Here is a 15682-nt window from a genome sequence, read left to right on the forward strand (position 1 = left end):
CACCTGGCAAAAGAGCAGGCCCCACAGACAGTAAACAAATGCCAAATCCCTGATCCCAAGTTTCCTGGAAAGCAATGATCTGTCTGTGCACCCTGCTCTGCTCATTTCCTCAAAATATAGAAGCTGGTTTGCAAAAAGGTCTTTTTTCCTCTGTGGGAAGCTACCCACCCTGTCTGCCCCAGGACACTTAGCACCTGCTCCTCGAGGATTCCAGTGGCTCTCTGAAGTGCATTTTTCATTTAAAGGACAAGTGCTGCAGGGTTTTAAATTTTCTGTTGGAGTTGAGAATGCCCCTGGCCATGTCCTGAGACAGCTCTTTCTTTCCCTGTGGTGGTAGCACTCTGCTCTTGACTTTCCACTGAAGTGAAATGGAAAATTGCCACCTGGCAGAGTCCCTTAATGTACAGAATCACTGGGCCTATAGGCAGAAGTGGTGGAAGCTGGACGTGTGGCTGGTTAGGGCCACTAAGGTTTATAAGTGCCCCAAGGGCCTGAGAGCTCTTGGCCTGTGAGGGGTTTGGCCGGCTGGCTGCTACAGCTATTGAGATGCAAGTGTGACGTACTAGGAATTATGGGTACTTTCCAGCTGTGAAATGTTCATATTGTTCTGTTTTTTTGTCCACAGGTCGTTTGCAGATGCAGAAAGAGCATCAGAGACTGTTAGTGTATTGTAGAGGTGCGTGCTGAGATACAGCTTTACACCATCAGGATGTTCAGTGAACTCAGCAACCTAGGTCTACACCAATGGTAAGGATCCCAAACTAGTCCTGGTTTTGTGCTCATGTCTATCAAGTTTTCCTATATGCAGAGCAGTTGTGAAATGGCTGTACAGCACTGCAGTACAGGGCTTGGGGGGTGTTATCCACTGTAGCTGTGCAGGGAAGGGACAGCCCAAAGCAGACAAGCTTGAAGGTTGAGCAGAGCTTTGTTCTGCTCTGCTCAATCAAGATTTGCAGCAAGTTTCTGTCTTTCTTTTGGAATATATTCTGCCAAAGTTGGGTCTGCATTTCTCTTGAGAGGTATGTCTCCTTTTTAAGCTTCAGTTGGATGCCAATTTTAGTTGATTCATAATACCTCAACCAGGTCTGCCAAAACAGCTTTCTGTGTTGGACCTGGTGAATGCTGGGCTATGACACCTGCAGTTCTTGCAAGACAGCTGAGGGAGTGTATTGCACAGGTACCTTCAACACACAGGGGACGCTGTTCAGTTCCCTGGCACTCCTGTTATCCCAGTGGCCACTGATGTCCTGTGGGAGAAAGCAGGGCTACTGCCTCAGGCCATGAGCTGATCCATAGTAATGAGCGACCAAGCTGAGCACCAGGGGGAGGAAGCAGATTAGCTCACAACAACTGCTGCTGCTGCAGCTTTCTGGTATATTCCTTGGAAACATACAGTGCTGGCAGCTCACAGAGCCAGGGCATGGCATCTTCAACCTCATGAACATCCCCTGAAGTGAACAGAGACTTCAGCCAGCTCCGCTGCTGCAAGGTGGTGCTGATGCTGAGCTATACTTCTGAAGAGTCTAGAGAAGCAGTTTGGTCATCACCTCACCCTTTAGGAAGTGGAGATGAGATTTAGGAAACTGGGCCCTGAAGGAGGGGAAGTTTTGTGGTTAGAAGAGCTGGCCTCAAGCCAGGAACCCAAGGTTTGTTTTTTTGTTGTTTTTTTTTTCTTTTTCCCAGAGATGCTCCTGATTTTCTAGCTATAATGGGCAAGTCTTCCCCGCTTATGCCTTTTGACTTTTCCCTTGCATTGAAAATTCCATTCCATTCCATTCCATTCCAATTGAAATATTTCCATGTCAGAGGTGTATTCAGAGATTGGCTGGGTTTCTGCAAGCCTGCTGGGGATTCCAGAAGCTAGTGCTGTCCAAGAGTACAACTTATTTTTAGGAGATCAATATGATGCCAAGCCAATATTATCCCAATGTTCTAGGATAGACCTGTCACCTTGTACGATGGTTTGGCACCTTGCTGGCTAAACACCTTTAGCCTTGCAAAGACTCTGGGGCCATTTTCTTTACAGTTTTCTACTAGTCTCAAGTGGGAGAAGAAACTTGTGAAGATCTTGTCAAGGACACCAGTAGTTCCGCAGTGTTCACTCCTCTTAGATGTGAGCTTGGTGAATGCAATACCACAGAAGTTCAGTAAAGCCTCTCAACACTGTTTTTTCTTGGACTCTCACCAGGTTCTTTCAAAGGATCTGGCTCCATCTTTTCTCTGGCTGCAGGATAAGTCTGACAGCCCACATCACTCTCAGGGTTGGAGTGGACCACAGCTGGACTTCTTGATTGCATGGGAGAAGGTATTGAGCTCATAGGGTAAGCTCTGCTGTCAGTCAGTGCTGAGATTGCACAGTGCAACCAGACTCCATTTCTAAGATGGTGAAACGAGAACACATGGTGACTTCTGCTCAACTCTTCCCTATACATGCCACCTTCCTACTTCTTATTCAGAAAATAATTTGACTATACAGTCAGGGCTAAAAAAAAATAAATAAACAGAAGTAAAGCAAGACCAAGTTCTGCAAGTCAAAGTTGAAAGAGGATTATGCATGGGAAGCTCCCAGCTAAACAGAAATACAGGGCTGTTCTGCAGCATCCCACTCATGAATCCCCTTCATTCAAGCTTTCAGTGTGCCCTTTGAATTTGTCTCCACACATTTCCATGACAGCCATTTTGCTCAGTTTTCTGGCTATATTTGTAATTATTCCTCTATAACTGACCTTCAAGGCCTTTTACACAATCCTGGATGTGACTGTGTTCATCCTGTGCTGGGTCAGACTGTGTGCCTGGGGCTTACTGTCTCTTTTTTGCATAAAATACTCTTGTATTCGTTGCTCACACTTCCCTTTACACCCTTTCACCTTTCCCCATGTGAGTCTTGAGTCTGAAGGTATGGGTAAGGGATCACATCTTATTGCTGCATAGATTAGCTGAAGAGCAGTCTGAAGATCTGTGCTGCAGCACAAGCCTGTCCTGGGAGGCTACACCAGAGTATGGGTGATTTGGGTTGGTTCAGACTAAATTTGTTTCTTTGGTGCAGTGACTCACCATGGTGAGGTCTGATGAATGACCTGCTGGCACCCAGGAAGCTCTGTCTTCACTGGAGAGCCCACCCTGCCGCTCAGAAATCCCTTGCTTTCCTTCAAGACCATTTTTGCCTGAGCATCTTTTTACCAAGAGATACTCCCACACAATTGTTCCCCTAACTGCTGTGTGGGGAGATTATTTATGGCTCAAGCTGTGCTGAGGCCCCACCTCCCACGTCCCCAGGACAGGTTTTATCATGCTGTCATTTCTGCCTTCATCTTGACAGAGCAATGCTGGTGCAGGAGAAAGCCTGCTCCCTGTGCGGGTGCTGCCTGGGCTGAGACAGAGTCTGAGAGGATTTCTGTAACAGCAGGTGTGCCTGGGGCATTACAGAAATATTTTGTAACAGCTCATTCTGAGGCCCAGCATACAGTGTTTGCTACCACCTCTCTCCAACTCCACTCTTCCAAGCCCCTGTTCCTCCTGTAAGAGGGAGCAGCACAAGGCAGGGAGCTGGGACACTGGGTAGGGCACCGGCAGAGGGGCAGGCAGCAGCTATCCCTCATGTAGAGTCCGCACAGGCTCTTCTCTCTGGTAAGACATTTTGCAGTCTGTATCCTCTTCTAGAATGTCTTTCACCCTGAAAAATTCTGCCACGGTCCCACATGAGTGTCCTGTGCAGAGGAGGTGCAAGAGGCACAGGACAGTACAGGTTTGCTCTCCCCTGTTCCAGGTCTGGGTGGGAGGGGCTTCAGGAAGGATCTCCAGCGCTGTCTTTTTGCCCTGACTAAGCCACAGGAGAGCATTTGTATAGAACTGTCCAAGGGAGGATATTTCCACCATTTATCTTTAACCACAAGTCTAGTGCAATAACAGATAAGTGCATCAGCCCATTAAAGACTTGGCTTGTGCTGCAATGGCTTTTACTAGGATGTGGTTAGGTGTTGGCACTGGAGGTAAAGGGCATTAATTAGAGCCATGTAGTTATGCCTAGGCCCTGAGGGAACCTATGCAACATAATTGGTTGCCCTGGAGGCCTCAATGCAGAGGTGAGGGGAGTGCAGCTTCCCTTGCTTTCACTGGGACTCATTGCCTGTGTGGCTGGAGTTGCTATTTCCACGATGTTTCCAGTCAGTTGGGTTGAGAAGAGCCCATGTGCCGATGGAGTGACTGTCCCCTCCTTGCAGGCCTGCACTGTGCCCTGAGGCTGCAGAACAGCCCCACTGATTTTGGGAGCAGTGAAGCAGAATATGCCCTTGCACCCTTTGCAATGCCTTTAGCACAAAGCACACCAGAGAGGAAATGGTTCTGATAACCCCCACTGGGCTCAGAGAAGCAGCCCTGGGGTACACTACAGTGTTTACCCCAAGTGGAGCTGCAGCTTCAGCACCTTCCTAGAGACTGATCCATGTACCTTAGGGCAAGCTGAGTGTGAGTATCTCCTGGAGTCAGCTGGGGGAAAGAGCTCTTGTCTAACCCCTCTTCACCCAAATTTCACCTAAATCTGTACAGTTGTTTGGACACTATGACATGTCAGGTTGATCTCTTCCAAGCTGGAAGTTCATCGTTGTGCTGCCCTGATGATATCAAGACCCTTTTGCCTTTGGGAGGGAAAAGTGTATTGCAGACTTATGAAGATGACCAAGGACAGTGCTGGCAATAGTTAGAAAACTTCTAGAAGCTCCCTTTTGCAGGATCTGGGAGGCTGAAAGGGATGACATGGAGTTGAGTGGACTCTAATACAGGAAGGACATGGTACCTGCAGGCAAGGACTGGAGGTCCTGAAGTACCCAAATGATAGTAGAGAGGGTTCCCAGTGCACGGCACTCCTGTCTCTCTAGCTAGGCCCACTGGATTGGGAGTGGGAGCTGAACTGTGGGGAACACCTTGTCCCCTTCTGTTATCTGAAAGAGGGGTTTTCTGCTCCCTCCTGTCCTGCATCAGCTAGGAAGGGATTCACAGCAGGAGGGATCAGGAGAGCCAGGGCTAAATCCTGAAAAATCCTGATCCAAGTGAGGCTTATGTCAGTGTTGGCCAGACCCATGTATGTGGACACATCTTTCATGAGTTTTAGGGCTGTGGGAAGGAACAGGACACTGTGGGGAGAGAAACAGCTACTGCTACAACAGGGAAAACACATGTTCTGGACAGAAATGTGTTTTCTGTGAATGATGTGGATGTCCAGTCAGGAAAAGACCTCTCTTACCTTCTGCAGCTCTCACCAGGGCTGCCTGCAGGTGCTGGGAAGGCACAGGCATGCCTTGTCCTGGTATGGACACACTGGGAAAGCTCTGAGCTCTCGGTTATATTTGCACTTGGTTATATTTGTCACTCTGGCTGTGGCTTAGAGAAAAGCCTTCCCCCTCCCCACCCTTCTGCCATCAAGAAGCTGCTGAAGGAATCAGGTCGTTGATCCTTCAGCAGTGAGGCCCCTAATTAGCCCAGCTTCTTGGAGTCTGCCAGAAAAGCCAGCTGTGTCTAGGGCAGCTGAGTCCCACAGTCCTGAGTGTGGGGGAGAGAGGCCCCTCACAGGCAGGAGCACAGAGAAGGAAGGAGAAAATGGCAGCACTTTGATGCATTAAATATGAGGAAAGCCTGCCCTGCCTGATGCTTTTTCTCTGTGCCTGGGAGGGCAGAAGGAGACATACTTTCTGGGTGACTGAGGGGGCAGGTGAGCTTGGAACTGGACTTGCTGCAGGCATGGAAAGCAGCAAGGAGACGCAGCTCTTCCCAAATTCTCTTGCAGATATGATGTTCACATGAAGCCCTAGCTCCCCTGGGCTTCTTGTCTCACACACATTTAATAACGATTGCTGGGCTGGGTAATAAAGTGCTGTTTAATAGCAAATCGATCTGGCAACCTGTGAGGGCACAAAGTGCTGGCTGCCAGTCCAAGTGGCTGCCACAGACAGACCCAGTGCACTGGAAGCATAGGGTCCTGAAGCCCTGCCATAGCACCCCTTACCTTGGTACCCAGCTGTCCCATATGAGCTCACATATGCCACTGGTGCCAGTGGAGTCCCCATGCCAAGGCAGGAGACAAGGGATAGACGATTTTTCCCACTTGCATCTAGAAGTAGTTTCCTGAGGTTCATGTGGCACTTAGCATCCTTGGGGTGCCTAGTGACACTGTGATATCAAGTTCCTGGTGGCCTGAGACACCTTGGCACCCCTGGCTGTAGTGTGCTTTGGGTGATGACCTTTGGAGAGATAAGTCCCTGGCACAGAACCTGTGCTCTAGAGCAAGGACTTGCTGATGTTGGTTGGTAGCCTGGACCGCATAGCAGCTTTTGTCTTCTCATCCTCGTGGTTGTTAAGGAATGGTGGGGCACAGGGGAGCTGTACCCTTTGGCGTAGGGCACAAAGCACAGGCCGTGCATGCTCACGCATTGACACGTGTCAGTGGTCACATAGTAACTTGCATGCAGCTGAGCAGGGGCTGGCCGTTCATACTGATGTGCACGCTGCTGAACGGAGAAATGGACACCAGGACACGGGGACGTGAGTGGTGCGGCATTGGAACAGGCACACCGGCATCCGGGATCGCGCTGCCAGTGCATGAGACCAGGTTCGCACTGGCACAGGGGGTGTGCACACCGGGACCTGAGCATGTGGAGGATGCTACACGGGTGGGGGACCCGCCGGCCTGCCCACACATGGGGACAGGCACCCCGGTGTGAATTCGGCCACTCCTCGTGTGCCGGTGCCACCGAGTGGGGCGGAGCGCGGCGCCCGGCGGGGGTTTCGCATTGGCTGCCGTGGCTGTCAGCGGGGCGGAGTGACAGGCCCGGGCCGGGATTAGCGCGGCAGGGAGCGGCGGATTGCGGCCGGTGGCAGCGTGCTGCACCGTATCGTACCGAGCTGTACTGTACTGTATCGTACTGTACCGCGGCACGCCCGACGGGGCGGGCCGGGCCGGGCCGAGCCGCGCCGTGCCGGCAGCAGCGCGGAGGAGCGGCGCGGAGGATGCGGTGGCGGCGGCGGCACTGCCGGTGAGATGCGGGGAGCGGAGCGGAGCGGGGCGGGGCGGGGCGCGGCGGGGACCGGAGGCCGAAACGGGGCGTCGGGGGAGCGGGGAAAGTTGCAGCAGTTGTTGCAGGGACCGGGGCGTCTCTGCGCCCGCCTGGCGGCGGTGACCGGCGGGCGGCGGCACGGGGCTGCGGTGGCACCCGGCGGGGCCGAGACCCGCTCCGGCCCCGGTGTGCCGGTGCGGCGGGAAGGGCGCCGGGCCGATGCCCACGCAGGGAGATCGCGGCGGGCAGCTCCGCCAGCCCCCCTGGCCGGGGGTGCTCCCTCCTCATCCGGATGGATGTCACATCCACTCAGGGCTGATCCCGCCAAACGGGAGGTGCCGGGTGAGGGAAGCCGGGCAGGGGGGTCGGGGGGTGAAGAGCATGTTCAGCCTGAGCTCCAAGGTGGGGACACGTCCCCTGCCTAGACATCACAGCTGAAAGAGGTCACCTGTTTGCCCCACAGCCTCAGGGCCTCCAGACATCCTGCTTCGGTCACCACTTCATCCCTTCAAACTGCTCTGTGTCCCTTCGGAGAGCAGAGTCATCTCCCAGGGGCTCTAGCCCTCTCAGGTAGCCCGGCAGCCACAGCCTGGTTTCCCCCATTCCCTGCCATGGGTTCCACGTCCAGCACACAAATACTGCCCATCGTGTGAATTTAACCCCCAGCCTGGCCTCTTGACTCTCTCCCATCTCTGTGCCATTCTTCGCCCGATCTCTTCTCATCCTCCCCCAGTTCCTACGCCTTGTCCCCACACTCCCGTGGTGTGAGTGTGTGCTTCCCCCGCAGCGTAAGCAGTTCCTGCTGCCTGCTGCCTTCGCTCCACATCACCCCATTCTGCCAGGCAAGCGCTTGCATGGGGAACAGCCATCCCCTGTTGCACTGGGTATGGCTCAAAGCAATGCCCAGGAAGCACCCCTGGACATTCCTTTGGCCCTTAAGAAGGGACAGCCAGAAGGAACAAGTTTCTTGTGAGATGTTTTCTTGAACAAATGTAATCCCCCAATGATGTGCCGCCCCTGGCTATCACACTGCAGCTCCTGAGTTTTTCTCTTTGAATGCACGCCCAGGGTTGCCCATGCAGACACCTTGTGAGATTTTCTTTGCAGAACTCCTCCTGCCTTTAAGAAGTGGGACCAGCAAGGTTTTCTCCAGCCCACCAGTGCTTTACAGCCCAACCCATTCATTGCAGTGATTTAAGGAGCATCCTTTTTATTCACAATTGAAATCAGTAAGCAGGAAGCTGTAGCTCATTCATTCCATCACTGTTTTTTCATCTCAGTTGCATTTGTGCTTTTTACCTTTCATTATTAAAGAAAAGCTCACTCCACTGCATGGTATAGCCATCCAGCTTTGGTGGGTCGAAGGCAGGCATGACCTTTACTCTAAATTTGATAATTCTGCTTTAATAACCAGGAGGACATTCTGCTTATCCCATTTATTCTAGTAATAACCCACATGTTTTGGGATAGGCTGGTTTTTTGTAGATTTGTTATGTTACAGAGAAAACAAACTATTCCTAGAGATAAGTTTTTTTCCTTGGCATATGTCTTAGTCTGCATTGAGATAAAAAGTGGAATTTCATTTGCAACATATAAACCCTGAATCTTTATTATTTAGCAGTTAACTTCAGCAACCTTGAATGCGAACACAACCATAATAGGAGAAAAATATTGTAAAAATAGTACATAATAAATTAATCAGGAGAATAAAATTTGCAGTGAGTGAATTAGAGATTGCTGTTGCTCAGCAGGACAGATTTTTTCATCAGTGTGATAATGCAGATAAATGGGTGCCTACCCCACAGATGTGGTTTGGGTTATTTCATTAGTAGTTTTGTCTGTGCATCTCTGGAGCCTAAACACTTGAAAATTCAGCCCCACGTCCTTTAGGAATTTCATTCTGTCTGGTTTGCACTCGGAAACAGGGAGAAGAAAATAATGCTTTCCTGTTTGCAGCTGGCATATGGTTTCTCGCTTTCAAATGATGAAAGTGAGGGACTCAGTATCTTGGCATCTGTCAGAAGGCACAAGCAGCCAAGGCAGAGTCTTCTCTGCACATTAGGAATTTGAAGAAACTCAGGGAAGGATAAGTACGAGTTTTAACTCCACTGGGAGAAAGAAAAATGTCAGCAGCCCTGCCAGTGGGGTTGATGGGGGCTCCGGGTCCTGCCTTTCCCTGCAGCCACCCACCTGCTGCTGTGGGGTGGCTGGTCTCATCTCTGGGTGTGTGGTCTCTGGGCAGAGACAGGCAGGCAAGTGAGCTGTGTGCAGGGTAGGCTTGCTGTGATCCCCCAGGCTGGGATTGTCTGTTACCACTGCTTTTTTAATCTACTGGTGTTGACAGCTCTGTCTGCATCATCAGTAGTGGCTGCGACATGTGTTGGTGTGACACAGTTTAAACCCGGGCTGACCTCCAAAGACAGAGGCTCCCTGCCCTTGCTGCTCATATTAAACTCCTTGAGCAAGTAAAATTGGAGGATGTCTCAGGGATACAGTAGATACTTTTTCCCTCCCCTTACTTTAATAGGCTGTAGACTGTGAGTAGTAAATATATTCAGCCTAAAGCAGAATGAATGGAATCCATTTTATAGTGCATTCTCTTGCAATGTGTAGGGTGCTGAACTGTGGGGAAAGTGCCTGAGCATCCTGGCACCATGGGGAGAGAGCAAACATTCTGGGTGCCTGGCAACCAAGCAAAGGGCTGCCAGCATCCCTGCAGTGCTGGTGTGATACCCTTGATGAACCTTGCCTGCTTGTTGCAGCAGGAGGGGATTTGTTGGGAGCTGTCTCACCTGGCACATATCTTTCTTCTGCCATGAGGGCAGGGCACATTTGGCCTGTCCTCCCCATGGCCCCAGACTCTTTTCCATTCCTTCCCTTCCCTAACTAGCTCCTTGCCCTTGTTTCAGAGCTGCCTGAGGATGCATCGCCTCTTGTCTCAGACATCTCAGGGGTGCTGGGAACCTGCCTTGCTGTGCCTGTGCCACCCTGCTGGGCTCCGGACTTGACGCCTCTGTGCCCTCTTCTGGCAGAATGGCCCAAGCAGGGTCACCTGTCCGCTTCCACCCCGAGGAGGGCTGCACTGCCTCTCCCCCGCCCTTTGCCCACAGGGTGAACCAGAGGCCCTGGCTGGCGGGGGGAAGCCCCGAGGCTGGGCGGTGCAGCCCCCCACCCTGCCTCACCCCCAACCTCAACGCCGGCCGCCTCCACCTGCTGCGCAAGGGCCTGGCGCCCGATGCCCGCCGCTGCCCCCTCGGCCTCTACAACAGCACCGGCTCCTTGGCCCGCAGGCCGGCTGAGGCAGCGCCCTTTGGCAGCGGGAGCTGCCCAGGCACGGGGCGACTGACTGCCCCCTGCACCCCACGGTGGGGCCGGCCCAGCCCAGCTGTCGCCTCTCCGGGCAGCCGCAGTCCGCCAGCCCCAGAGGGACACAGCTCTGTGGTCACCTTCCGCTTCATTGAGAAGGCCAGTGTGCGGACACTGGGCTGCCCGACAACCCCCCATCTCCGCTGGGAGAACGGCCCCTACAGCCTCAGCCGCAGTCTGGAGCTCGGTGGGGACATGGGATCCCTCCGGCCCCAGCCCCTGCCCCAGGAGCGGCTCCTGCAGACGCTGAAGCTGGAGGCCTCCGCGTCTGACCCACTTCTGGCTGGGGGCAGGACTCCAGGGGGGACACGTCCCTGTGGGAAGGAGTTCTGTGCCCTTGACAGCAGCTGCCTCTGCCGATCCCTAACCAATGGGCTGCCAGAGGAGTTCCCCAGCTTTGCCAGGAGTCCCCTGAAGCCAGAACCCCCACATCAGGTAGGTACCAGGGTGTCCTGCACTGGGCATGGGCTCTGCCCTGGGGGTGCATTGTCCACTCGTTGCTCTCCTCTCTGCAGGGCAGCACAGGGCTGTATCCCCGGCAGAGCTCTGCCCATGCCCAGCGCATTGCCAAGGCCAAGTGGGAATTCTTCTATGGCTCCTCAGATACCTCAAAGACAGGTAAGAAGTTGCAGGTGGATGCCATTGGGTTGGCCCACCCCTCCTTTTAAGTCTGGATTGTTGGCAGGACTCACACTGGGGCTGCCCATCCCTTGGGTCTTCTCAGTGCCCAACAAAGAGCTGAGATTCCCCCAAGACTGGCCAGCCTATGTCCTTCTGGGGTCAGATCACACGTGTACCAACCTCCCTGCAAAGTCCCCTGTGACTATGCAAAAGAGATGACAAAGAGCCCCTGGCTGCCTCTGCAGAAGAGCTTTTGGGTTTAGATGGGGTCTCAGGGCTGGCTAGAGATGCACTAGCACTGACAGCCTGTCTCTGCCTCTTGCACTCTTTCTCTTTCTGCCACCTCTTCACTGTTCTCCTGTGTCCCTTAACACAGTAGAGTCACTGTTCCTGGAGGTGTTCAAGAAATAACTGGAATGGCACTTAGTGCTATGGTTTTGTTGACATGGTGGTGTTTGGTCAAAGGTTGGATTTGATGATCTTGGAGGTCTTTTCCAAGCTTAATGATTCCATGACATGTGACCACACTGTCGGGGGGGGGGGGAGGGGGGTGGGGAGTATGTGTTTGTTTGTGTGTGTGTGTGTGTGTGTGTATGTGATGCTGTCCTCAGAGCTCCCCATTGCAGCTCCCCATAGCTCTGAATGCTTGGGCCTTCCTTGCAGGCTCCTCTGCCCCTGACTCCACTCCCCTGGCTGAACTCCCCCAGAAGTCTGTCTCCCCTCTGCCAGCCGAGCCACCAGGGCTGGTACCTGAGCACAGCCTGAGCCATGTGGAGGTGGAGATAGAAGTGTCTCCTTTGAGCAGCCAGAAGCCTGGCTCCTGTGAAACTGGGATTATAAGAAGGACAGTGAAGTACTCCGAAACAGACCTGGACACTGTGCCACTGAGGTGCTATCGTGAAACCAACATCGATGATATCCTGGCCGAGAAAGAGGAGGTGGATTCAGCAATTGAGAGCCAGAAGGACAGTGAGAGCAACCCAAGTTTTGTGGGCACGCCAGGCAGGAGGAACAGCACACCAGAGGAGCCACCTGCCCCAGCTACCAGCTGCTCCAAGGATGGGCTGCAGAACAGGGACATGGACGAGGACGATGAGGTGTTTGAGGCGATGAGGAAGGAAAACAGGGAAAGGTGAGGCTCCGTGTGCAAAGGCAAAAAGCTCCTGTCACCCTCATTATTGTACCCTGCATGGCAAAACAAGCTCTGCTGAAGTGTCTGAGCCAAAAATTCCAGTAGCAACATGGAAGCTGTGTGTGAGGGCGAGATGGGATCCTGGATCACATCAGAGGGATTGGTGCTAGGGCTGGGGGCAGGACTGGGAAGGGGCCCTCACTGCCCTATGGAAAGAGTAAGCCAGCACAGGGGATCCAGCTCTGAGCGCTGTGCCGTGGGTCTCACTCACCTGGGGTGAGCCCTGCAGCTCAGGTTGCCCAGCTGAGTTGAGGCTCCCCAGCGTGAGTCCTGCCAGGTCAATTACATCCTGCCACGGTGCTGCCAGGTGTTGGGGTGACAGTGTCAGGACACCAGAGCACAGGTCGTGTCCTGGAGCTGCTCTGGGCTGCCAGGTGCTGCTGGGCATTCCTTCTCCCCACAGATGACTGTGTTTCAGCAGCAGGAGCAGTTCCATTTGCTCAGCCTCATTAGCTATTTGCCATTTTCAGGAAAGCGTAGGGGATACGTTGGGATCAAAAAAGCATTTTGTTGCCTTCTGTGTCACTTTTCATATGTGTGGCAAAACACCCTGTGCTGGCAGGCTGATGGAGTGAGTTGCACAAAGATTATCATTCAGTTGCCTACCCATGGGCAGTAAGTGTGCTCCCAGCTGCTCTCTGCCCCGTGCCAGACACTGGCAATTAGCACATATGGGAGATGGCATTTTGGCTTGGTGACATGAAATTCTGCCCATGGAGTTTCTGCTGGAGTGGTAGTTTGACCATGAGAAGTGATGGGCATCATCAGATCCAGAGCACTGTATGAGACAGCCAGCTGGAGGGGAAAGGCCCTGTGCAGGAATGTTCTGACATGTGTATTGTCAAGGGAGTCAATTGAGTCAATTGAGTGAGGTGAGGAGGTTCAGCATCATCAGCAAATGCTCCATAGAGTAGGGACAGGTCTCATCTGGGCAGCGCAAAACTAGAGTGATGCCTGGAATGCCACATGGCAGCATGAACTCACATAGCTGTGCAGAAGGTAGGTGGGGAGCATTTAAGTGGAAGGAAAGGAAAAGGGAGGTTTTGATGTCAGCAGAAATTAAAAATAATGAAATGCATACATTAATAATACATTAATACAGAAGTGCCCCTGCACTGGGGAGGAAAAGAATGAAAGTGCTGAGCTAACAAAGAGGGAAGGTGTGCATCTCAAGGGAAGCTGAACTCCTGTCAGTTTGTCCAGCCCTTGAATTTCTATTGGAGGGGACAAATACATGCCAGTGTCCCTGTCCTCAAAAATTTGGGTTCTAGAGAAAAGCTGAAAATAAGCTATTTGTAATGTGGGTTTTTTTTTTTTCCAAATGGATGTTTGAGTGAGGTGTAAAGTTATTGCCAGTTCTTCAATTTGCTGTAACAGGTTTTTTTTTTTCCAGTGTTATTTTGTTTCCAGATATCTTTGAGGCTACAGTGAGTTTTATGAGGCGAAAGCCTAGACCTGTTTTTTGTCCTCTGAGACACCCTACTGTAGCTCCCCAGCCAGTGCTGAAAGCTTGGATATGTCCTTAAAGAACCACTGTTGCTCCTAAAAGATGGTGCTCCCAGTATAATTACCAGTGTATGTATGGGGGTGTCATGTTCATTTGGCACAGCTTCTTTGTAGACCAGTTGATTTTTTCCCCTGCAGCCCCCTGAATATTCCCCTTGTAAGTGGCGACCCTGTAGACAGTGCCTTGAAAATCACAAAGCTCAAATTGCAAGCTTGTTCAGTCCCTGCATCACAGCCCTGGGTTTTTGCTTACACACTGCTTTGAGCTCTGCAGCTGCAGTCCTTATCCCTGTTTACCAGTCACCAGTATTGATGTTTTCTTCTTCAAGCTTTCTGCTTTGCCTGCTCACAAGAGGGGTGAAGTTGGGGGATGAAGAAGCCACTCTGGCTTCTTGGACCTGGCACCATTGTGCTGCTGCAGGAGCTGCTGAACCCCACGCCTGTCCTGGTTGCTGGGAAAGACCAGCCCTACAAAACCACTGAAGTGCTTTTTGATGCTGATTTTCAGCTTTTAGACATGTACATCCCTTTGAAAATCTAGCTTTAAGGGTTTAGCACCCTCTGCAAGGGGGCCTTTGGCTTGGTACTACCTTGTTGTGCTTCATATTCTGGCCAAAGTTCAGAATCTTCTTTTGTAATTTAGCCTCCCAAAATAAGAAAGCACGCTAACAGCAAAAAAAAAAAAATCTACACCAAATCAAAAAAGACATGAAAAGCAATGAAAGAAATGTCTTCTTCCAGCAAATCTGCTTCCTGAATATATTCAGAGTTATGTCTATTGACTCTAATGACTAGTCTAAGCCTACTGTCTTTGTTCCTATTAATCCAAGAGAGCTGAGACCTGTCAGTGAGAGCAGGCTCAATTCCCTTCCTCCCTGAGCATCAGCAGACATGTTGGCTAAGCTATAGGAAGAGCCTGGTTTGGCCCTCAACATGGGTGCCTTGGGCTGATAAGAGAGAAGAGGCTTTGCTAGGGAATGCTCTGCTCCCCCGAGAGCACAGAGGGCTGATGGGAGGCAGTGATGTCTTTTCTCCCCGCAAGCCTTGCCTAGAAAAGCTCTTAGATATGCTGCTTGGGAAGCCTTTCCAGAGCCTTTGTGCTTGCTGCTTGTTGGCAAGAAAATAGCCACAGGACAAGCCTTGCTGGGGATCAGAAAAATGGTTATGGTCTCAATTTCATCAAATGCTCAAGCATGTGCTTAACCTGCATCAAGCCTCTGATGTGTTGTCCGAGAGCCCAAAGTGGCCATAGAGCCACAGCTCAGGGTGATGCTCCTGGATGGAGCACTGGGCTTGGGCTGCAGAGGGGATGCTCAGGGTGACGCTGTCAGGGGCCTGTCAATGAGCAGGGGAGGTGCCTGCAGCTCTTGTGGGTGAGAAGGGGGCAGCATTGACAGCATGATGTGGCAGGGGAGTGTGGACAGTCAGGGGAGACTGCAGTGCCTGTGGTCAGTACCTGTGCCTAAGCATGGGACAGAGTGAGGACACTGAGCCCTAAGAGCAGGCTGCTGCCACGCTGGAGGAGTAGTGCAAAGGAGCCTGGGGGGACTGCAAGGAGCTGCTGAGACAGGTCTCTACAAGAACCTTGTTGAGAGAGGAATAAAGCTAGGGGCTGCTGGACAGTGCTGAACAGTCTCACTTTCTTTGAACTGAGCTGGGATCCTCACACAGCAATGTGTCTGAGCAGGCTGGAGGAGCCTGGAGCTGGAGGAGTGGGGCATGGCTAAGTCAGGGGTCTGGTGGGTCACAGGAGCATTTAGCAGAGAGTTATAACCACCGAGGGTCAGAGATTTTCCCGTTTTCTTCCCCCCTGCCGAGGATGGCATGTCCCTGCAGCACCATGTGTCTGCAGGCAGGGAGAGTGGGGAGAGCCCTTTTCCCTCCATCAGCCATCAGATACATCAGAAACCCAGTTGCTCAGATGCCATACCTAGAGCCTTGCCTGACGTGC

The 15682-nt window shown here is 52.2% G+C and overlaps 1 protein-coding gene across 1 annotated transcript in view; it reads left to right on the forward strand.

Annotated features, from left to right (window-relative positions):
• Positions 1-15682, forward strand: part of PSD (pleckstrin and Sec7 domain containing) — a 44117-nt gene that overhangs the window by 595 nt on the left and 27840 nt on the right. Inside the window, exons 2-5 of the mRNA XM_053949443.1 lie at positions 626-747; positions 9956-10847; positions 10928-11030; positions 11697-12165. Of these exons, the coding sequence (XP_053805418.1) occupies positions 10080-10847; positions 10928-11030; positions 11697-12165 (1340 nt within the window). The 5' untranslated portion in view covers positions 626-747; positions 9956-10079. The remainder of the gene's footprint in view (positions 1-625; positions 748-9955; positions 10848-10927; positions 11031-11696; positions 12166-15682) is intronic.

The sequence above is a fragment of the Vidua chalybeata genome, chromosome 8, assembly GCF_026979565.1.
Source record: "Vidua chalybeata isolate OUT-0048 chromosome 8, bVidCha1 merged haplotype, whole genome shotgun sequence".
NCBI lineage: Eukaryota > Metazoa > Chordata > Aves > Passeriformes > Viduidae > Vidua > Vidua chalybeata.